Source organism: Lissotriton vulgaris, chromosome 4_1 (assembly GCF_964263255.1).
Source record: "Lissotriton vulgaris chromosome 4_1, aLisVul1.2, whole genome shotgun sequence".
NCBI lineage: Eukaryota > Metazoa > Chordata > Amphibia > Caudata > Salamandridae > Lissotriton > Lissotriton vulgaris.
In genome coordinates, this window is record NC_141691.1 from 1028568650 (window position 1) to 1028591873 (window position 23224).

The following is a 23224-nucleotide window of genomic DNA, read 5'->3' on the forward strand; positions in this document are numbered from 1 at the left end:
AGAACGGATGTACCTTACAGTCAATCATTCTGTAACTGCAACAATGTACTTTCTACCAAAGTTACATAAGGATCAGAAAAAGCCACCTGGCAGACCGATCCTGTCTGCGAAGGGATCTCTTAAAACCAATGGCAAATTTCATGGATTACTTTCTAAGGCCCTACGTAAATCAATTAAGCTCTTATGTACATAAGACACCACAGACGTATTGAGAATGCTTCAAAATACACCATGGCAAGAATCTTACTTATAAAATGGATGTCATATCCTTATATACAACCATTGGGAATGACTTTGGGTTGGAGGCATGCAACTTCTTCCTACAGGAAAGGAACACTGAATACAAAAAACACAATATGCTCGGTCAAATGATTGAAATCTGCCTGAATAAGAACATCTTTCTCTTCGGGGATGAACTGTATCGACAAAGAAATGGAACCGCAATGGGGTTTTCTTTTAGCCCCAGTTATGCCTGTTTGGCCATGGGATACTGGGAAAAGGAAGTAGCATGGTGTGGAAAATTTCAGATTCTTGAACAAAATAATAAGTTGGAAACAATTTATCGACGACTTGTTGATTATCTGGGACGGAACAGCAAAAGATTTTCAAGAATACTTTGAAATACTTAAGTGTCACACAATTGAAGTTCACTTATGAAATAAGTGGAGAACGTGTTGTATTCTTGGATACAGAAATCTATATAAAGAACCACCAGATCCACACCACCTTACATAGGAAAACTACCGCCACCAACGCAACATTGGAGGTTGTTCAGCTTCCACTAGGAGTCCTTAATCTCAAGTATCCCCTATGGGGAGTTCTTGAGAATAAGGGGAATATGCAGTGAAGACACGGAATGGTTGAACCATGGAGCACATACAGTGGAACGATTCCAAATTAGAAATTACTACAAAAAAAACTGTGCAGAGATGTTGGGAAGGAACCAAAAAGAAAACAAGGGAAGAATGTTTGACGAGGAAACAAAAAGGAGGAATTATCAGAACAAGAACCAATTTGTCTAATAACTGATTATTCATTGGAAAGTAAACCAATAAACTGGAATTCTCAGAAAAAATAGGAAGATACTCCAATTGGATGACACTGTAAAACAAGTTGTAGGAAAACACCCAACAGTGACATACAGAAGGGCGAAGAACTTAAGACCATCTAATTTAGAGCCACTTCAAACCCAGGAAAAAAGAGGGAACTTGGCTCAATACAACAGGCTTTGTAAAATGTCATATGTGCAAAGTCTGCCAAATTGCGAAACAAACAAAGGAAATTAAAATGAAGAACAAAAACTGGGAAATTCGGAAACTAACGACATGCAAGACTCAATATGCAGTATATATTGTAGAATGCCTCTTGTTAGACCAGTCTGCCCTTTGGGTAGCCCCTCCTAATTATTTATTTTGTCCCATTTTTGCCCCTCAAAACCTTTTTATCTTTTTATCTCCACTGAATTTTTTGTGGTGTTGTCCTAGGGGGTTAGGGGTTTTCTTTGCCCTTATAGTCCTTTTCCTGAGGCCTAGGTGCCTGTCCCTGACTAGAAAGTAAGGGTCACACAAAATGGTGGTAATCAACTGCCATAATTGTCATCCCTGGGACCTGACCCATAGGATAGAATAGGGCATTCCAGAACCTTCTGGTCCCTTCTGGGGTCATTCTATAAAAGGCGGAATGGTGGGCAGCCATTTTAGATGGTGTGGTATGAAGAGGAGAGTTGGAGGACAGGAGTATAGGCGGTCGAAGGAGGAGACTGGTGCACTGTGGGGAGTGACAGACCTGCTGGGTCGCGGTCCCCGTTGTTGTGAAACTATCCCTCATCTTCTGACCTGACCCTGTCAAGACGTGGACTCGGGGAAAATCCCTACTGCAGGGGTAACCGGTGGGAATCCTATGTGGAGTTCTTGAGGCGAGGACAGTAAGATACCGCCAGGTGAGGGCGGGCGGGGCTGTCCCCTAGATCAGGGCAGGGCCTGAGTGGTGGGGAAGGAAAGAAAACCCTACTCTTGCCAATCACCGGTGTCCGGTTAGACTGAACTCGTGGCTCTAAAGAAGTTACCCGCCTAAATCCGGCACTTCGGGTTAGAGATTATCAAAATTTTACTTGCCCCCAGGATTGGATCACCTTCCGGTGAGGCGCCGCATCTCCCTGCCGGGAGTAGTGTCTCGAGCGCTGCTCAGGCCCAGTGTGGTGCAGGGTGGTGCCATTGAGGAGCGCAGACTCGAGGCCGCGCATGCTTGATGTAGGCTTGGGTGGCTCCTGAGGCGCGGAAGTGTCCTGTATGCTGCGCAGGCTCAGAGGAGGACTGAAAGACCTCTCGGCTTGGTAGAAGAGCAGAGCTGAGTGAATCGGCGGCCGGGCAGGCCGTGTGAGGGGAACGAGCGAAAGAGGCGGAGTGCCGAAGTTCCAGTGTGCATACAAAGAGGTCCGATTGCTAACTAAGTAAGCGTCTAGCTTTGGTAAAGCCCCCAGAGCTGGACGGATTTCCTTCACACCGGCAGGGTCTTTGGGAAGTAGTGAAGCAGAGACCCCGAAGCTCGATCTAGACAACTGGGTGATGATTGCTAGACTTCCTGTCTCCTGACTGGGACAAGACGAGCCTTGATTGTAATGAAAGAGTCCTGAACCCCCGTTATTAACGCTGGAAGGAACCTGCCTGTGTTTAATACCCGTATGTTCTCTTGTATGACTGGAACAGTTGGGAAAAGGTTACTGACACTGTCCATGCGGCAGATCTGGCATACGAGTTAATGATAGCAGGAATTCACCAACTGTCAGAGGGAGTAGATAGTACCTTGGTCACAGTCAAGTGATGATTTGCCCTGTTACATTACCTGAAAAGTCTAATGCTTCCAATTGAATTTCTGTACCAGGAAAAAGGGTTAAAACACTAATTTTGCTGATGGTAAATAACTTGAGTTTCCAGGATTAAGGTATCACTGGAAGTTACTGCATTGAGAAGTGAGATCTCTTCCAGGTTACAACGAAAACTGATTTGATGTCTGTTGAGAGGTGGGGGGCTAAAACTGCTGAAATTGGTAATCAGAGTTAAGTACTCTAAAGAGAAACTGTATTTTTGTATTGTGAAACATGAATTGCTGAACAGCCAAAAGATTTTATAAAACAGCTCTTATTTTTCCACAAATTTGGTGTAGTGTAGTTTTTTGTGTGAAAATACATGGAGTTACTGCTGGGTTGAGCGCAACCTTTACACATGTGCTTCTAGGTTCTGACTGTCTTACCCTAGACCAGGCTACCCTATGTGACTTGGTAACTCTAGGTCCAACACCCCTGCCAACTAAAATATGTGGGGAGTACCATCTTTGCACTCAAAAAGCACATACTTGAACACGTAAGGGACACAATACATAAAGATCGGGCAAATGCGGTGGCCAAACATATGGAGGGCTACCATCAAGGAGATTGGAAACAGCTACAATTTTACGGTATTGATACCGTTCCAAAAAAGTTTGAGGTGGTGACCGAGATAAACAATTACGTCAAAGAGATTCACGCTACATCATGCAATTAAGAACTCTGCATCCATTTGGTCTTAACCAATCGGAAGAACTCTACATTCATTTGTAACAGAAGAGACAGTAAATCATTAAAGTCAAGTGCTGTGAACATGAAAAATAGTGATTGCAGATTGAGAAAAAATGTGAAAGAGGAAGAAAAAAAGAAAAAAGAGGAAAAAAGAAAATGTGCCCTATGAACAGCAAAGACCATCTCAAAGAAAATGAAAGACTAGAACAGACCACAGAAGAATAAATTAGACCACACATAAATTAATCAATGAAGACCCACTAAAGGATATAAAGTTCGGACAAAATTGCTAATGAGGAGTGTGCTCTTTGCTTCAAAAGATGGATCAATAAGTAAATAATTGATCAGTTAAAATATGCAATTCCACCAAAGGAATAAGAACAAAAGTGGGCGGAATGAAATGGACTTTGGATAAAACGTTATTGATAAACCAGGGCACATCACCGGAGCGAAAATAAACTGCCAAAAAAATGCACCAAAAGGATTATGCACATAAAATAATGACTGATGATTGATTTGTTTATTATTACACAAATTTCGTGGCTTGATTTTGATTTTATATTTTTTTTAAATGACAAAAAAAGACTACAATATTCAGAAGACTGACATCCATACAGGAAGTGAAGAATGTGGAGCCTAAATGAGAGGGTTCACCCTGTAGCCAGATTGATCCTGAGCAAAGGACATTCTGTCCTGTAACGTGTTGATCTGTGCCTGCCATGATCTGAGGATTGCAAAGAATAAAAAGTTTGTAATTGAAGGGAAATGCGAGTTCGTCCCATTTGTCTTCTGGGGACAGACAGACAGACAGAAAAAATGGGTGCAAGTAGTTTTAGCGAACAATGGTTTTAAATTTTTTTTTTTAGATTAGTCGTGAGAAAAGAACAAGTTACTTACCTTCGGCATCGCTGTTTCTGGTGGATACAGTATCTGCCTGTGGATTCCTCACCTTGTGAATATCCCCTGCGCCAGCAACATTGGGAAAGTTCTTTTGTGGCTCCTCACGCCGTCGTGGACGAAGTCACAGAAGCACGGCATCGCACGCGCAACTCCGCTGACATCACTGAATCCATATTAGGACTCAGTCAGCGTGATGACATCAGTTCCGCTTTTTTTTTCCGTGCCCCCAAGACACACGGACGGACCGATTACAGTAGATATACGTACAGTGCACATAGTACAAAATATCCAAGGTAACACACAGCGTGAAGACAATTAAAGAAAGCAAATAGAGTAACACACTTCCTTTGACAGCAGATAGATTTTACCACATTATCACTATTGTAGGTATACAAGGGTGGACAACGGGGAGGCGGGTGGGTATGTCAGGAATCCACAGGCAGCTACTGTATCCACCAGAAAAAGCGTTACCGAAGGTAAGTAACTTGTTCTTCTGATGGATACATCTGCTAGTGGATTCCTCACCCTGTGAATAGAGTTCCACAGCAGTCCCCACTCCCGGAGAAGGGTGTCCACCCTTTTATACCAAGAAGTCCTGAAGGACGGAACCAGCAAAGTGTCCGACCCTCCTCATCTCTGCATCTTAAAAATAATGTTTTGCGAAAGTGTGAAGGGAGGCCCAAGTCGCCAGCCTGCAAATGTCCTCCACAGGAACACCACTAGACAAGCAGATGTAGATTACTTTGCTCTAGTAGAATGAGCTCTCAAACCTTCTGGAGGTTCCTTACCGGCCAAGGAGTAGCATATCTTGATACACAAGACAATCCATCTTGATAGCGTGCACTTGTGCACCGCTCTGCCTTTCCTGCAGCCAACGAAAACCACGAAGAGTGGTTCTGTCCAGGTAGAAGCTCACCGCCCTCTTAGGGTCCAGATAGTGAAGTGTCTCTTCCTCCTCGGAGGGGTGAGGGGGGAGGATAGATGGTAGGGAGTGTAATGTAGAGCCTGCCCCAGCGACTGAGAGACAGAGAGGAAATCTGCCCTGAGAGGGAGACGGAGCGGCGGGCACGAGGAGAGGTGGAGAAGATGTGTACCACACCCTTCTTGGCCAATCCGGGGCGATCAATATGACTTGGGCCCGGTCTAGGCGAATCTTCCTCAGAACCCGAGGAATCAAGGGTATGGGAGGAAACGCGTAAAAGAGTTGTGAGCCCCAACTCAACTGAAACGCGCCCCCAAAGCTCCCTGCATCGGATACTGGAGACTGCAGAATGACAGGCAGTGAGCGTTCATGAGTGGCGGGAGGAAAGGCTGGGAGGCAAGGCTGGGCACTGTAAATAGCCTACCCTGCACCGATGTTGCCTAGGTTTCCCTGTACAAGTCCCTGAGCACTTAACCAACGCCTTCCTTCCCCTGTACACATTGCCCTGAAAAGCTCTAATACCTGAACCTTCTGCAAGAGGAAACTGATGCAAATTGTGCCGCTATTAGGTCCTGAACTACTACACCGGGTGTGGTGAAGGTTTACACCATTAAGAGTACTTACCGTCCTCTTTACCTTTTCTTCGAGCATCCTGGGGTTGGTAGAGACAGGACCACCTAAGCCACCTGAAGGAAGAGGAACACTCTACACCCATCTCAGGACCCCTTCCATCTAAAGAAGGAATCCATCACTTCCATCACCATTTTCTTCAATAAACCACAATTGACAACTCACTAAAGCCTCCTAGCTTCTATTTAAGTCATCTGTATCTTGCAAGTCTCCTTCCTCCATTTCCTCCTCTCGATACCTCTGCTCTTCCAGCAACCTTTGAGCCTCCCGCCTAGACCTCAATCTAGGGATCGGCGTCGACGGAGCCACAATCTACTCAGACGGAGCCGGTGCCGAGGTCGGATCCGGAGGAACAACCTGATGCCCCAATGTCGAGTCGGGACCAATGATTGAATTGGCATCGATGACCTCAGCGCCAAGAAATGCCAATAAGGCGTAGCCGGCATAAATGGCCTTTTATGCCGGCTATGCCTTACTGCCAGAGCATATGACTGAGGGACGCCCAGATTAAAGGCCATTGGACCCATGGGACCAGATGGTGCTCCAGAGGGGTACAAGGCTCTTGAAAACACCCCATACATTGCATTGAGGTAATGCGTCAGGTCTTGACCCGGGCCTGGAAAAGGTGGATAAGGCCCCAGATTCTGCTCTTGACGAGGCACAGCAGTTAACGGGTCAACCGGATTCGATGGAAGATGTACTGAGTCGAAGACTCTTCAAGCAAAGGAGCTTCTTCCTCCTCTTGAGGTGGAGAGTGTCGGCGATGGATGAGACGCCAGAGCCGGAGACTGCTCCGGAGGAGAAGGCTCACCTTCTGGATTCGGTACAATAGGCGAAGGAGACACAGTCTTTCCAATGTCGGCGTTTTAGTCTCTTCGACTTCGGATCCGACTCTCTTGGAATGACGTCGAGACTCATGCTTCTTCTTGGATCGAGAAACATGCCCCGGAGAAAACCTCGAAGCCGACCTCGAGCGGGACCTCAAATGTCTCCTACCTTTCTTCCCCTTCAACTTCGCCACAAGCAGCTTCGCCTCTCTCTCTCGAAGTGCCTTCGGGTTCATTTTTTTGCAACTGGGGCATCCTTGGACGTCGTGGGCTGACGACAAGCACCACATGCAGTCTTCATTCGGATCCGTAATGGACATCAACTTTTCGCATTCCCCACAAGGCTTGAACCCGGACTTCCTCGAAGACATTGAGACTGGAAACGAGAAATTACTCGAAAAAGACAACAGTAACAAAGTTACAAACAAGCTATTGAGGTTCCTAAGAAAATCTGTTAGCGTAGACGACGCGGAAAAAAATGAACTCATGTCATCACGCCGACGGAGTCCTATTATGGATTCAGTGACGTTAGTGGAGCCGCACGTGATGCTGTGCGTGCTTCTGTGACGTTGTCCACATTGGCGTGAGGAGCTACAAATTTTCGAATGTTGCTGGCGCAGGGGATATTCACAAGGCGAGGAATCCACTGGCAGATGTATCCATCAGAATTTTTTTACTTGCTTTGAATATAAAAAGGCACATCGGGATGGCAAAATGAGGGACGGCAACAGAACCAAACAAATCTGATACACAGAATTAGAAGCGGCAGGGCTTTAAGTGGGATGAAAAAACTGGGGGGTCTCTCAAGGGGGCATGCACAATGCAATTAGGGGCGTGGCTTAAACACGTAAGCTAAAAGTATCTGCTTAGCATAGTGTGCCGCCCAACTGGTGTTTTGTGGTTTGTCATTGCATCCAGATATATGATACAACAAGTAACATCATACTTATAACAAGTCAGGACTATTGGCTTTGTCAATGGTTGTTAGTTGCATAAGATAAATAAGCAACTACTGTGGCTTGTATATAATATTGAAAAAGAGTCCACTTAAAGCCCTGGTGAAACCACGACAATGTTGCTGCTCCTTAGTTCCAAAAAGAGAAGAGAAATCCAGAGAGAAAATGACAGTCTCTTTAAAGGAATTCCTTCCTCTATAACGCACGAAAAAAATTGACCTCCTGTGCCAGGGCACAAAACAGAGCCCGATAGAGACCAGTTTCGAGGCCTCCTTAAAAAAACTGCCGGTGCTCAGACCCGGCCCACTTAAAGCCCTGAGAAGCGGAGTTCTACAGTTGTGTGTGTGACTTTCTGATTTTCGTACTACAATTATTAAATTAAGATCCATATCTTTCTTCTTCATGCTTGCATCCACATTTTTACAGTACCAATCTAAATTAAGTTTTAACATTCCATTGCAATTAACTTAAATTTAGCTTACACTTTAGAGCCAAGTGTTGTCATTGCTGTTTGAATTAGGGGTTCAACATTCTGAGGATCCACAGGGAAACTATCACCAATCTTGTCCAGGTTCTCGATGGCAACGCGGGCCGCCTGCTCGTAACCATCTGCTATCCTAATTGGGTGAATACCACGGTCCAGCAACTGCTCTGCTTGCTCCAACAAAGCACCTGCAAGAACTAAAAGAAAAAAAATACAATAATTCAAGTTCAAAAAGCAAGTATGAACATAATTTATTACAAATTGTTAGCTGTGATGTTCAGTATTGGACATATCAAAGTAACTTGCTTCATCATGAATGGAAAACAAGCAGGAGCACTGGAGAACACACGTCTGGTACCCTCTACTGTTTTGGGTGCCCTGTGCTGTGCATGGGCACAGAATTTTTACCACAACGGAGAGCGAGAGAATTCAACCAGTTACACTCTCCCGCTAACGATACTCACAAACAAGAGCAACTGATATTCTTAAATAATTTCAAATAGGGGGTGGGGGGGATCCCCCTCTACCTCAGGATATTAGTTTACACATCTACAGTAGCCAAAGACATTGGATTAGACACGACACCTCACTTATAGGGACATGATTCATCATTGGCGCCTATCCTATCCTATGTCAAGGCTGTGTTTTATTTGTATACCTGATCTTGTGTGTACGCACACTTGTGATGCCTACAGCTCTCAACTGTCTCGGTCAGTTGTCCAGAGGTGTTCTCTCTATTTAATAAAGACCGGGGTCATGCGGTTCTTCTGGGCAGTGGAGTCTTGTCACACTTTCCTCAAAGACATGGCACCGAGGGATTACCCATCTCTCCTCGCAGACCAAGACAGGTAGGAGCTGTAGGCATAGTGTGCATGGTGTTTGTGCACGAGAGCAGGGATACAAATTAAAACAGCCCTAACGCAGGCCCCAGACCCAATCAGGCTCTTTGAGAGGGCCAAAACATGTTGGCATAGAGGGTACAATTGAATGAGTATATTCAATAAAAATCTTTCATACTGCAGGTACCCTTTAAATAAAGAATAACCTTTGGGTATACCGAGAGGCATTTTTAAACCACCCTTCTGGATCCCTACTTTTCCAGTTAGACTTTATCTAAGAACTCACATTCCATCTATGGTCAAGTCCGCCCTGGTGGTACCAGGGTGTGGATAGGCGCAAATGATGAAGCATGTACTCCAATATCTTTATATACTATGGAGGTGCGAACTAATATCCTGAAGAGGGGGATCCTCCCCCATTTAAAATTCTTTAAGAATCAGTTGCTCTTGTGTGTGAGCATTGTCATAGAATGCCAGTGTGTTGGTTAGGTTTCGCCTGCACAGCGCGTGCAAAATATCTTGTAAATACAAAATCCTTAACAAGGGGCTTAAACCCTACCCATTACCTACTAGTGGTGTGCAATTTCCTGTCTCCCTTAGTCTTCCCTCACGTGTTACTCAATTTCAAAGCAATTTATACATGCAATATAAAATATTAAGAGTGCAATACATAAGTGAGAATGGTGCAGAATACAAAATTGAAACCATAAAGCAGACCTATACAGCATTCACAGTAAAACGAGCTCTTACATCTGCTTAGAAAAAAGCGTCCAAATAGTTTCCTCCTAATCACCTAAATAAAACAAGCATTTACAATGCAATGGTCTCGGCAATATTATAGGTAGAGCTATTGGCATTGCTCATTTTTTTATTTTTTTTGTATCCCTAAATAAATGGCATTGTCATTTATATTGGCAATAGTTTAATTGCTTGCATATGCGAGACCTATTGCATTAGCAGAGAGAGTGAGGTAGTGAGAGAGGGGGAGGTAGAGAGTGAGGTAGTGGGAGACCGAGAGAGTGAGGTAGTGAAAGAGTGGGGTAGTGAGGGAGAGGGATGCTCTGAAGTAGTGAGATAGAAACAGAGTGAGGTAGTGAGATAGAGGTAGTGAGATAGAGCGGAGTAGTGAGGTAGAGAGAGTGATTGAGGTAGAGAGAGTGATTGAGGTAGTGAGAGAGAGTGAGGTAGTGAAAGTGAGAGAGTGAGATAGAGATAGAGTGCCTCAAACTACCAAGGACTGGAGAAGTTGGGGAAACAACCCAGTGAGAAATGAACACAGAGAGAAAGGAAATCTATCATTGCTGACTCATACCAGTGAAACCTAAACACAAAATGTATTTATTTCACCTCCTCAGAAGCACACGAGCACTCTGACACGCACGTATTCGCACAGGCATACACAGTCGCGGACAGACACAAACACAAGCACACACACACCAGTAAATCATGCACTCCTTAACACACAGACGCGCGCTCACATGCATGGACATAAAGAAACGCACGCTGCACAATGCCCCCACACAGGCGCACGCACACACGCTAACGCACGCGCAGACACTAGCACGCACAGGCGCACAAGCAGGGGTGGCAGGGTGTTGATTCCGCTGCTGCCAATGACTCATCTGCTCTGTGCCAGAGAGCGGCAGAGCCAGGCAGTGCGGGTTTTGTCTCCAAGTGCAGGGTCACGCATCCCTTTGTGCTTCTCTGCAGGCCAGGCTGCTGGCAGCATCCTCCGCCCTAAATCCCTCGGCACAAAGGTGCAGGCCTGCTACGCTTGAAGGAAGAAAGATCTGTGCGGAAAGCACTAGGCGTGACACCTCACAGGACCATTCAAAGCCCTGTACAGACACCCACACGAGCTGTGTCAGAGTGCATCCCACACCACACTGGAAAGACAAAGTGTGGGCTGTGAACAAAACGCTGCAAAGTCGTGCCTGGGGCTTATAGCTACGGGAAATAAACACCTTCTGCACACTGGCATGTGTAATTTTGTACAGAATGTATTTTTTTTCCTGCAACCATCACCAAATAAATGATGCTGCACAGAGGTCACAATGGCGCAGCCGCCATGTCGTGTGTGTTTCTCCCCTGCACACCGCGTTGCGAGCGGTATTACAAACCGGCTGTGACCCTGCTCGGCTTCCAGGAACAAAAGAAGCTGCCGGCAGCCCCCTGCCCCTCCCCGCTCAGCCACATTCAGTCAGATTCATCAGTAGGGGCATAGCAGGCGGCGCTCGCACAAGACCCCAGCGGCGTGCCCTGCGTGCTCGCCCCTGCCCTCGCACACTAGTGGGCACCCCCACGCCTCCGTGGAGCATTCTTGCCAGTGCCCTACTACCACTCCTTGCTTCTCATGTGACCCTCAGTATCCCCCTGTCTCCTACCCCCTCCCGACACACGCACACCTTGACTGTGGCCGGTGTGACGTGGGTGGTTTATTTGCACCGTCATCTCAACTACCTTTGGAAGCTTGCTTTGCTTAAATATTCAGGCGAATGAAATGATTAATGCGCGCCTGCCTTAATCAAATATTCAGTCCCAGGCTCCCCTGTGCATTGCCAACCCAGAGGGGGCGGCGGCACTGCATCATATATAAATCACGACGTGTAGGGGACGCTCGGAAGGAGCCTGCGCCTTTCCGCTAGTGTATAACGTTGTGTGGCCATACCACTACCTTTCGAGGGCTTTGTAAGAAATGAGGTCACATCTCATATGATCATAACCCTCTCAGATACCAGAGGAGTCCACTCTGCATACCGTGTCATGTTATGTTACGTTACGCTCAGCTTGGCTGGGCTTTGCTATATGTATGTATATGTACAGTACTCTAAGTTCTGTTTCATTATTACTTGCCATATGTGATATATACATGTTATACGTTATATGACATTATGTTAGATTACGTTACGTCACGCTAAGCTTGACTGGGGTCTTCATAACACCAGCAAGCGCAGCTCATTCAGGGTTGCCCTGAACACCCCTCACCTAAGAAGCGGGGTGGTATCGCCTCGCACGTGCTCTGTGAGGGACAAGTACGTCTGTCCTACCTCAGGTCAAAATAAATAAACAAAGTGGTGGCTCTACCATGGCTTCACGGGGAAGCATGCATGTGCGCAAACGTCCATTACATTTGCATACTCAATGAGTGACCGTGATTGACAGCTCAAGTCTGCATTAGAAGATGCACAAAAAAAAGGCAAACTTTATACCCACCGACGCCGGACTGTACATTTATATAATGAACTCTATTCGGAAAACACGCCTTGTTTGACGAACACGCTTTAAGATGTCCTGCTATATGTTCCTGTCGAACAGGCCTCTCAAAGACAACCTTGCACTTGAAGACTCGGCGACGGACAGGGAGGAGGGAAGAGGGAAGGGGGAAGGGGGGGGAGACAAGCAGCTCCAGAAAGCGCTGTTTGCTCACCTTCACTGCGGTGCTGCGAGGAGGAGGCTCTCCTCTGCACTTGAAGACTCGGCAACAGACAAAAAAAATGGCGGCCTCAAGCTTCCGGAATTTTTCGAATTCGGGGGCGTGTTTTGCTGTCCTGAGTGACGGACGACGTCACGAGCTAAAGAACAGCAAAACTTACGCCCCCGAATCCGAAAAAGACGGGGCTTGTTTGGAGTGACACACTTCTCTTCCAATGGCTGGCCTCTGTTTAGGAAGCCAGCCAATGGAAGCGAACGGAGCTGAGAGGCGGGTCTAAACTGCCTACTACACAACAAAAGATCTCCTGTCCGGAAGCTGCTTCGCAGCTTAACGGTCCCTCGACCTAAAAAGCATATTCAATTCATCTCTCAGGTTAATGCAGTTTCCTTAAAAAGGGGTTCAAAAAGTGCTTTGTGTACATAGTGTAGAAACCAGAGAAATGTTTAAAGTGCAACATTGATTGCCCAGAGTTCCCACCACAGGGACATGGCATCAAATCCAGGTCAATATTAAATCCCAATGAGAAACAGATATTTTACTGTGCCAGCCCTGTAATGGAACAAAAGGCTCCATTCCACCGACCTTATTGCTCTGGTCAAGTACCCTGCGATATTATCTGAAGGAGCCAACATCATAGGTTGCCCAATCGCCTTTTGGTACTTTAAACACAATGTTTTGGAAGTAGCCTTGTCACATAGGGCCTGCCGTAGCGGTTTGTTGATTTTTGGGTTATTAGTTGGGGTGGTAAAAAAAAAAAAAAAAAAAAAAAGGAGGCTAGATTTAACACTAGCAAGCCAGGGAATCTTGTAGTCTTTTTCACAGCCAAGGCAATACAGATTGAAGTCCCTGGTTAAACATGCGTTCTCATATTTCCAAATCGCTAGCCATAACAGCGTTGGTCAGCCTATAATATTATCCTCAATATACAAGATGTGCAGATCTCTGTGACAAGGGTTAAAGAGATCGGTACCATAAAGACTTTCCACAGAACCTATTTTCCTCTGTCTGAATGATGCTACAGTTCTAAATACCCCACACTTTTGCATCATACATAGCTGTGGGAAGCAATGGGTTTTATACATATGCAGTAATGGCAGAAGGGCACCACCCCTTGATTGTGGTAAGCTGACTAAACTGCTGATTTTGATAGCTATAGCCTGCTGTGTGCAGTTTGTGGGGCCCACGAACCAGTACCAGTGAAAGTTAGTCCCAGGTAAGAAAATGTACTGGTGTGTGTCAAAACATTATTACCTACAGAAAGAGGGCAAACTGGGTTTCTTAGGTCCGTAGGCCAGAATGAAGGATTTTTTCAAAATTACTTCGCAAGTCCAAAGTGACCATAAAATCAACAAAACCATGCACTAGCTGTTGTAGGGCTCTGTGTGCGCGCCACTAAAACAGTGTTATCCGCACATAAAAGTAACAGTAAACAAGGGCTGTTGATTATTGGAACATCTGGGGTAGTGAGCTTTAAAAAAGGGAATAGATTATTAATATATACATTAAATAAAAGGGTTGCAAGCACACACCCTTGTCTAACTCCACTGGAAACCTCTACTGCTGACGAAACCTCACCCTCTGCAATCAATCAATCATGTCATTTGTATAGCGCACTACTCACCCGGGAGGGTCTCAAGGCGCTGGGGGAGGGGAAAGTTACTGCTCGAACAGCCAGGTCTTGAACTGCTTCCTGAAGGCGAGATGGTCTTGGGTTCGCCGAAGGTGGGTGGGGAGGGAGTTTCACGTCTTGGCTGCCAGGTAGGAGAAGGATCTTCCTCCGGCGGTGGCTCTGCGGATGCGTGGTACGGTGGCGAGTGCATGGCTGGTCGATCGTAGCTGGCGGGTGGGCGTGAAGGTCATGCGGTCGTTGAGGTACTTGGGGCCCAGGTCAGGGAGAGCCTTGTGTGCGTGAGGAGTCTGAACGTGATTCTCTTGCTGACGGGGAGCCAGTGCAGGTCTCTCAGGTGTCCAGTGATGTGGCTGTGTCGGGGGATGTCGAGGATCAGTCGTGCGGAGGCGTTCTGGATGCGTTGGGAGTCTTTTTTGAAGTTTTGCTGTGGTTCCAGCGTAGAGAGTGTTCCCGTAGTCCAGTCGGCTGGTGACGAGTGCCTGGGTGACGGTCTTCCTGGTTTCCGTGGGGATCCATCTGAAGAACTTGCGGAGCATGCGCAGGGTGTTGAAGCATGAGGATGAGACGGCGTTGACTTGTCTGACAGGGAGGAGTCCAGGATGAAGCCCAGGTTGCGTGCGTGGTCCGTCGGTTTGGGAGCGGTGCCCAGGGCCGGGGGCCACCAGGAGTCGTCCCAGGCGGAGGGTGATGATCCAAGGATGAGGACTTCAGTCTTGTCTGAGTTCAGTTTAAGGCGGCTGTTCCTCATCCAGTCGGCGACGTCTTTCATCCCTTCGTGTAGGTTGGCTCTGGCGGTGATGGGGTCGCTGGTGAGGGAGAGGATGAGCTGGGTGTCGCCAGCATAGGAGATGATGTGGAGGTTGTGCTGGCGTGCGATGGCTGCGAGGGGGCTCATGTAGACGTTGAAGAGGGTTGGGCTGAGTGAAGATCCTTGTGGTACGCCGCAGATGACTTCGGTGGCCTCGGATCTGAACGGAGGGAGGCGGACTCTCTGGGTTCTTCCGGTGAGGAACAAGATGATCCACTCCAGCGCTTTTTCTCGGATTCCGATGTTGCTGAGGCGCTTCACTAGAGTTCGGTGGCAGACTGTGTCGAATGACGCAGAGAGGTCCAGGAGGATGAGGGCCGCTGTTTCCCTGTTGTCGATCAGGGTTCTGATGTCGTCGGTGGCTGCGATCAGGGCAGTCTCGGTGCTGTGGTTGGCCCGAAACCCAGACTGCGAGGGGTCCGTTTGTCTCGAAGAAGGTGGCAAGCTGTTTGTTGACGGTCTTCGATGACTTTGGCCGGAAAAGGAAGGAGCGAGATGGGACGTAGTTCTTGAGGTCGGTGGGGTCCGCCGTTGGTTTCTTCAGGAGGGCGGTCAGCTCGGCGTGCTTCCAGCTCTCCGGGAAGGTGGCGGTGTAGAAGGAGGAGTTGATGGTGTCTCGGAGATGGGGTGCGATGGTGGCGTCGGCTTTGTTGAAGACGTGGTGTGGGCACGGGTCGGTTGGTGATCCGGAGTGGATGGAGTTAGTGTGGGTGATGTCATCGGTGCTGATCGGGGCCCAGTTGCAGAGGGTGGTGGTGGCGGGCGTTGGTTCGGTGGTAGGGTGCGTGGTCTGAGAGTCGAAGCTGTTGTGTATGTCGGCGATCTTGCGGATGAAGAACGAGGCGAGTGAGTTGCAGCGGTCTTGCGAGGGAGTGATGTTGTTGTTTCCGGAGCTGGGGTTGGAGAACTCTTTGACGATGCTGAAGAGTTCCTTGCTGTCGTGGGTGTTGTCCAGTCGTTCTTGGAGTGCAGTCTTCTTGGTGGCGCGGATCAGCTGATGGTGTTTGCGGATGGCGTGCTTGAGGGCGGTCCTGTTGTCTGTGGTGTGGTCGAGCCGCCAGGCTCTCTCGAGGGTGCGGCAGTTCTTCTTGGATTCCTTGAGTTAGTCAGTGAACCAGGGGTTTTTCTTGCTGCCGTGTCTGCTGGAAGGGTTCTTTAGTGGTGCAAGGTCATCGGCACAGGCGGTCAGCCACTTGGTGAGGTTGCTGGCTGCTTCGTTGGGGTCCGTTGTGCTGGTGGGAGTGTTCTGGCTGAGGGAGGCGGTGAGCTGCTCGGCGGTGATCTTGCTCCAGCTTCGGCGGGGGACCTGTTGCGGGTCGTAGTTTTTTTGAAGGGATTCTAATTTTAGCCTTCATATTTATATACAAGGAAGTGCACCAATGTTTCATTAAAGCCCCTGAGCGAGAAGAGTGGACCAGAGCTTTTAACGTTTTTTGCAATTAAATGCTTGAGACCGATCCATAAAGACTAAATATATAAGTGACCGTCATACAATTGTATATTTCCCAACAATCAAAGACTAGTTTAAACATTGTTCATTGGTTCCAACTCTGAACCTAAAACCATATTTGCAATGTAATAAAACAAGACTTCATCTCTGCCCACTCACTAATTCGATTATATAAATCCCTCCCAAGGATCTGAACAGTAGGGTTGATTAGGGATATTGGTCTAACAATTGGGCTGTGTATGAGCTCCGTTTTTAAAATTCAGCAGAATGGAGGTGGACTTTGTATTGGCTAGTGGAAATTGTGTCAAACTGTTAAAAACGTTCAATAATAGCAGTTTGTTTTTTCTATGGAGTTTAAGGATCTCTTACTTTTGAAGTGTTCATCTGCTGCTTCTTTCGTTGCTGATAATTTTCTTCCTACTCCTGCCCTCTGTTGTATCAAAACCACCACCACCCTCCCCCAAAGCTCTCCCTTTCTACGTTTTTACTCCCCTGGCCTCCATTGTGTCAAAATGATCCCCCACTGTGGCCGTTGCCGCTCTCTTTTTTGAATGTTAGGTCACTAAAAGCCCTGTGTGCTTTGATGGGTCTCAAATGTTGATAGGGGTGGAATGGCGGGTGCTAAACTGATTTGTTGGCTTGTTACTAGAATTGGGTGCCTAGTTACGTATAGCCTTAGTGCTAGCGTCACTCCTTGTGTCCCTGGGTATATGACCCCCTTCAGAGCAACGTCCACCCAGGAGTGGGTTTGGCGGACAAGAACCTCATTGATGCCAGGTAGCTTCTTCCACCCATCCCTGGCTTCCCTTCATTGCACCTCCATGTTCTCGCCTGGTCATCTGTGCTACTTGGGGGCTGTGAACTTCATTCCCTGCGTACTTTGATTGCCTTTATACATTCCTGTGGCCCCCGGAGGGCCACCCTGTATCACATTTGTTTTTAGCTCAAGGCTTTAAAGGGAAGATATAGCATGTATCTATGGGCCTATGAACCAGACTAGCCCCACTCAGGATGATTGGACAAACCACTGGAATTGAACCCCTCTACTCTGGCCATAAAGGGTGGAAAACACATGGACGTCTGTTTATAAATATATATTGACCCCGCTAAATACCGCTCATCTAGATCAAAAATAATGGAGTCAAGGGGTAGTAGCATGTACTGAAACAAGTGATCTGATAAAAAATTTTCACATATTGTCAGTTTGTGAGTGTCCGTGTAATCCCATATCTCGGCTCCATACAAAGCAGCACTTTGGGCTTTGGCCCAATAAACCTCTAAAACTGCGGTCAGTGTTGGATTTTTTGACTGCCTTTGGATCCTTAATATTGGCTTTAACCTATGACACTTTTAGCAAGTTGATGCTCCCAATCAAGCAAGTCATTTAGTCTAATCTCCAGATTATCAAAACTTTCCGCCCTCTCGAGTGGTTAAGATGCAATCCAGACCACTCGTGTTTTTCCCTTTACCTTCCCAAAGACCATACATTTTGTTTTTGCAACATTAAGTTCCAAACCTCTATCTCTACAGAATTCGAAAAATGTATACTAAATCTTATAAGCCCATAGGAGTTTTAGAGATAAGCAGAGAATCGACTGCAAAGAGCAGGATCAGGACTTTCTTGCCCTTTATAATGGGAGAAGAAAGTTAGTTACTTACCTGTAAACTGTGGTTCTCCAGTGATGGTATCTTTCATAGATTCACATGCTTGAATCATTCCCCGCAGGAGTCCCACAGGACATAAAAAGTAAGAAGTAATTACTCTAAAATTAAAGTTAAGAGAAACCATTCACTTTAATCTCATCCTAGTCATTAGATATGGTCTAAACTCTAGCCAATCAAGCGACAGCACCCTCTAGAACCCTCTCCACAGAGGCTCCAGTCTCAGATTTTCAAGTAGTATAAACGTACAATAAGAAACAGGGAGCCTCTATGGGGAGGTGGGTGGGTCGCATGTGAATCTATTAAAGATACCAATACTGGAGAACCACAGTTTACATGTAAGCAACTTATTATCTTCTCCAGTACTGGGGTATCTTTTAAAGATTTACATGCTTAAATCAGAGTAGATTGCAGTTATCACATAGACATAGGTATGCATTTTTCATACAGAAAGAATATTGTAAACAGAGTACGATGGTCTGGGTGAAGGCAGTAGATTCATTTCTTGTGGGGATCATCTGAGTGAAGTCTTAATTTCCCACAAGACTCACAATGCCTGAAGAGATCTTTTAGAAGAGACACGTTCAAGAAATCATGAGATAAAGTAGAAGTACTGAGCAGAGACTCCTTTCACACAACGGGCAATAGAAAATTTGAGAGCCTGGAGGCTCTGTGGAGAGGGTTCTAGAGAGTGCTGTTGCCAGACTGGCTGGAGTTTGGACCACATCCAATGACTAGGATGAGATTAAAGTGAATGGTTTCTCTCTTTTAACTTTAAATGCTAGAGTAATTACTTATTGCTTTTTATGTACAGTGGGACTCCCACTTCGACGACTGTCAATGATTCAAGCATGCAAATCCTTGAAAGATACCCCCAAACTGGAAAATCATTCCTACAGTCCGTAAGCCTACTGGCCATTTCATTAATAAACAGGGAGAATAATGTGGGTGCGAGTACATACCCCTGGCGCACCCCATGCTGTATTGGTATCCTGTTAGTTCGCCATTTTTCCTAATCGAACCTGAGCGTAATTATCTTCATGCAATCTTGCCATCAGTTACCAAATTAATTGGGGCACCTAGATCAAGCATAATTCTCCATAACAATTTGTGGGGCACAAGATCGAACGCAGCCCCCTGGTCAACAAATGCTACTTATAGTTTTTGTTTCTCTAACACGTATTTCCACGTGAGTAAAAGTAAATCTATGCTGATCTTGGATAGGAAGCCTGCTTGGTAGGGGGACAAAAATCACATTATTGTGTATCCTGGCTTGAAGTTTGTCTAAGACTTGCCTCGCAAATACATTTTGCAAATTATCAATCAGGCTGATCGGTCTATATTTGGAAGGGAATGAAGCATCTCTTTTTTAATACTGTAATTATCTCAGCGTCCCTCCTGGGTATTGGAATATCCCCACCAACCGATACACAGTTCGACAAGAGATCTATATCATAGGTTCAGATTTATATAAAATCACCTGGTATCTGCTCAGGTCCAGTGGCTTTTCCTGCTTAAAGTCTATTAATTGCAGATATAGTGTCATACAGACTGAAGACCAGTGCAGTGCTAGTCGTATTCATAAGAGACAGGGTGTCTGGAGCATCAGGGTTGGCACTTGTGGTCACTGCACAGCTAATATCCTCGTCCTTGGCATATAGCGACATCCAGCTGATTGTGACAGCTTAGAGTCATTGTGCTTTCCAAGCTTCCTTGCGCAATAATGTGCCAAAATAAACTATTGTCGCTGCACTTAGCTGCAAGTAATAACGCTTGCGACTTTTTATCAGCAAAATCACGTTTGGCAATGGCAAGCGCAGTCTTATATTTGCGATGTTCCAGGGCTATTCCAGGTTCAATACACTCAATGCCTGCTAACTCAAGAGTCCTCTTTGCTGATTTACACACAGAGTTGTACCATTTGTTGTTCGCTCTGCCATTAGGCTTCTTGCCAGTCGCATGTTTAGAGAAAACCTCTTGCATGGCCTCATAAAATTCCCTGTGGATTGATAGTAAGGATATTGCCCCGAAAGAGTGTACACTATCCAGACCAGACAAGATATGCACAAATAGCTCATAGGTCCTAGTGGGCAAATTACTATTAGAGAGCACTTTGGGCCAGGTGACTCCTCTGCGGTTATTAGCTACAAGAGGCTCTTGTTCCATTGGGGTACGGCTTGGTGGTTTCCTATCCAGAGCGGCACCTCCATAGGCACCCTCCAAATTTAAGAGCAAGGGATTATGACCACTATCAAACCTCTGAGCGATCATCATGTCCATAACTACGGAGATGTTTTCTTCAACTGCATACAGTCTGGCTGCTCTAAGTTGCCCCTCTGTAACTTCTACGCAGTTCAATGCTGGAGGCCCTAAAGGGAGCCAATAGTTTGTGCTTAGGTTTTTAAAGTGAATCTTCTTATCTAGTGCCTTAAGAAACCGAAGATGTGCAGGCTCCACAAAAACAGGTAAAATAAGGACATGCAAATTTCAGCAAAGATTAGGCAATGAAGAGAAAAGTGTGTGATGTGGCAGCCGCTGCAAAAACAAACAAAAAAAAAAAAAAACAGATTCAATAAATATATGCAGGGTCACTGGAATGCTTCACATTCTTGGCCCGACAGCATTCTCATATTCCGGGACATTTAGCAGAATCATAAAGAGGCAAATCTTGAGAATGGCAGCAAATGCATTTTTGGGTGCAAAGCAGAAGCTGCAAGCACATCTTTCAGCAGGCAATTACTCAATTCTGACTCGAGAGATGGAAATGCGCATGCAGAAGGTATTCTCTCTTGAATAGCCCTGGTGCTAATTATATGCTCTTTAAACAGACCCTCCAGGATATCGCGATTTGCAAAAAAAATCGCGAAATTTGCATCTTTGTGCAAATCCCGCGATTTTTGGCAAACCGGCCGCGAAATCCGCCGTTTTTCGATTGGACGACAGCCAATACGTCCTCCACGTCTTCTAAATTGAATTTAGCAGCTTGTGGGACTGGCTAGCAAAGCAACAATGTAACATTTTTACCCTCGCGGCATGATTCAGGATAGATGACATCACAACAGTGAGAGCGCCATCGAGAGTGGGTGGTTGTGCCACGGAGTTTGCACTGGTAATGGCAGGCAGAGCTCAACTCAACGTGGTAAATAAAAAAAAAAACGAAATGAAAATACAGATACTGGCCGGAGCAGACCGCGGACCACAGCGGCCGATGGAACCCTCATTAATAATTGCTGAAACTCGTTCATGCCCGGAGTCCGGATGATGTTTCCCACGCAGGCTGCGCCACACTCACCTTGCACAGAAAATAAAAGACCTCATGAAGTTGCCCTAAACATTACATTACATGTGTGATACTGAACTACACATTCCCTCCATCGTCCAACGCTATTCTCTTTTCTGCCTGGAAAAATAAGTTTGTTGAGCAGAAGGATAGATGTGATGGTTAAGTGGTTAAGTGGTACGAAGCCGTCTGGTCTCCATTCCATCCTACATTTCATAATGTAAAGGTGATTTTCCTTTAAGCAGGGATTTTGTCGAGAGCCTTTCCGTGAAAGTCTGGTCTGCTTAGTCACCATCATTTGTTGATTTGGTATGCACTCCTCCAAAATGATGTGCATTGCTGCCTTCTAGCTTTCTCCGACTTGCACAATAGAACCACCACTGCAACGCATATGTGTTTTAACCAATTTCATAGCAAACAGGGGATTTCTTTTCTGCAAGGCAATTGGGCAAATAACGTGCAAAATGGGTGCAAACCGCCAATAGCACATAGAAAAATGCTGCCCATTGTGGGAGCCAACCTGCTACATGGCTAAACCATGTAGGGGAGAAAAACAGCAACATGACTCAAAGGTGTGGCGTGTGATCTGGAATAACATGGAAGCAAGCAGGATCATGTATTGCTGGGAAACAGACGGTGGTGTGCTACCTCCCTGGGGTTCTTCGGAATATTAGGACAGTAACTGGGTCCTGGGATCTCTGACAACATAACATTGTACTAGTCCTGGTGAGATTGTACTGCCAGACCCACCCTGAAATGGTGATTCAGGGTAGTTCTGGCACAGTAGCAGCTGGGGTGGCACAACTGAAAATTCAACCCTTGTTGACACAGACCTGGCATGTTATTATCGAACTAAACACTAGTAACACAATATAGAAGTTTAATTGTCTTGATATCTGAATGAAACAAAAAGGTGATCACATTTTGTACGTTTGTAAAGATGGCAGCAGGTTTGCACACATGTTCACGTTGCTGCATTTGATTTGACCTGAGTTTTGACCGACGCCTTGCAGACTCATCCCCGCAGGTCACCAGGGTCTTCTTGCGGATCGGTGGTATTGTACCCACATTTGCAGGCCTTGGTGAGGGGCACAGACCTCATGTCAGCCAATATCCCAGCTCACCGATATATCTGCCACATTCCAATGGCACCAGTCAGGTTCCTTGCCCCAGGCAACTTTAAGCAACAATAAAAATGCCAAGAAAACAGCAACTCTGGTGATTAATAGACCGCCTGGGTATCGTCAGAGTTTTGTCTAGTGGAAATTTTACACAGAGTAAAGGTTAATATGCTTGCTGCAAAGCACGAGCACCGTGCAGATCACAGAAATGCATATCATTTAAATAGTTCAGTGCCCTACTGCTTTTGTTGGAGAGATCCTTTTAATAGTTGAAATGCATAAATTAAAATCCTAATGTAGCACAGTGAGCTATAAACTGTTATCAAGCAGCTGCATGCAAACTGCAAGGTATAGGTTTAAGAGTTGATTTCTCCCCAGACTTTCATTATCATAATGTTGCAAAATGGTAATTTGGGTAGAAATCAATTCTTATTAGTAAAGAGAACCCCCAACCATAGTGGCATATTTTAAATTCTGCTTCTTCAGATCAAGCACTCTTATACTATGCCTAGTATAAATGACAAATGACCTATGACTCCTTTCCTACACCTCTTATGTGACATTTCCTATAGACTGCTTTACACACATATAACTCATTGTCTCTGTGTGATGTAAAGTGCTCCGACACCCTACACTGGCATGAGTAGCTCTAAAAAACAAAACAAAAGCTTGTGAGAGAGAATGGTTATGGAGACTTGTGGGTCACTGTTAAAGGGTGGTATATTGCAA

General features: G+C 46.0%; 1 protein-coding gene across 2 annotated transcripts in view; it reads right to left on the reverse strand.

The window, feature by feature from the left end:
* The window catches only part of CCT5 (chaperonin containing TCP1 subunit 5), a 220244-nt gene that overhangs the window by 152722 nt on the left and 44298 nt on the right, over positions 1-23224 (reverse strand). For both annotated transcript variants that reach the window (XM_086965270.1, XM_086965271.1), the window contains exon 5: positions 8271-8469. In XM_086965270.1, coding sequence (XP_086821396.1) covers positions 8271-8469 — 199 coding nt within the window. The remainder of the gene's footprint in view (positions 1-8270; positions 8470-23224) is intronic.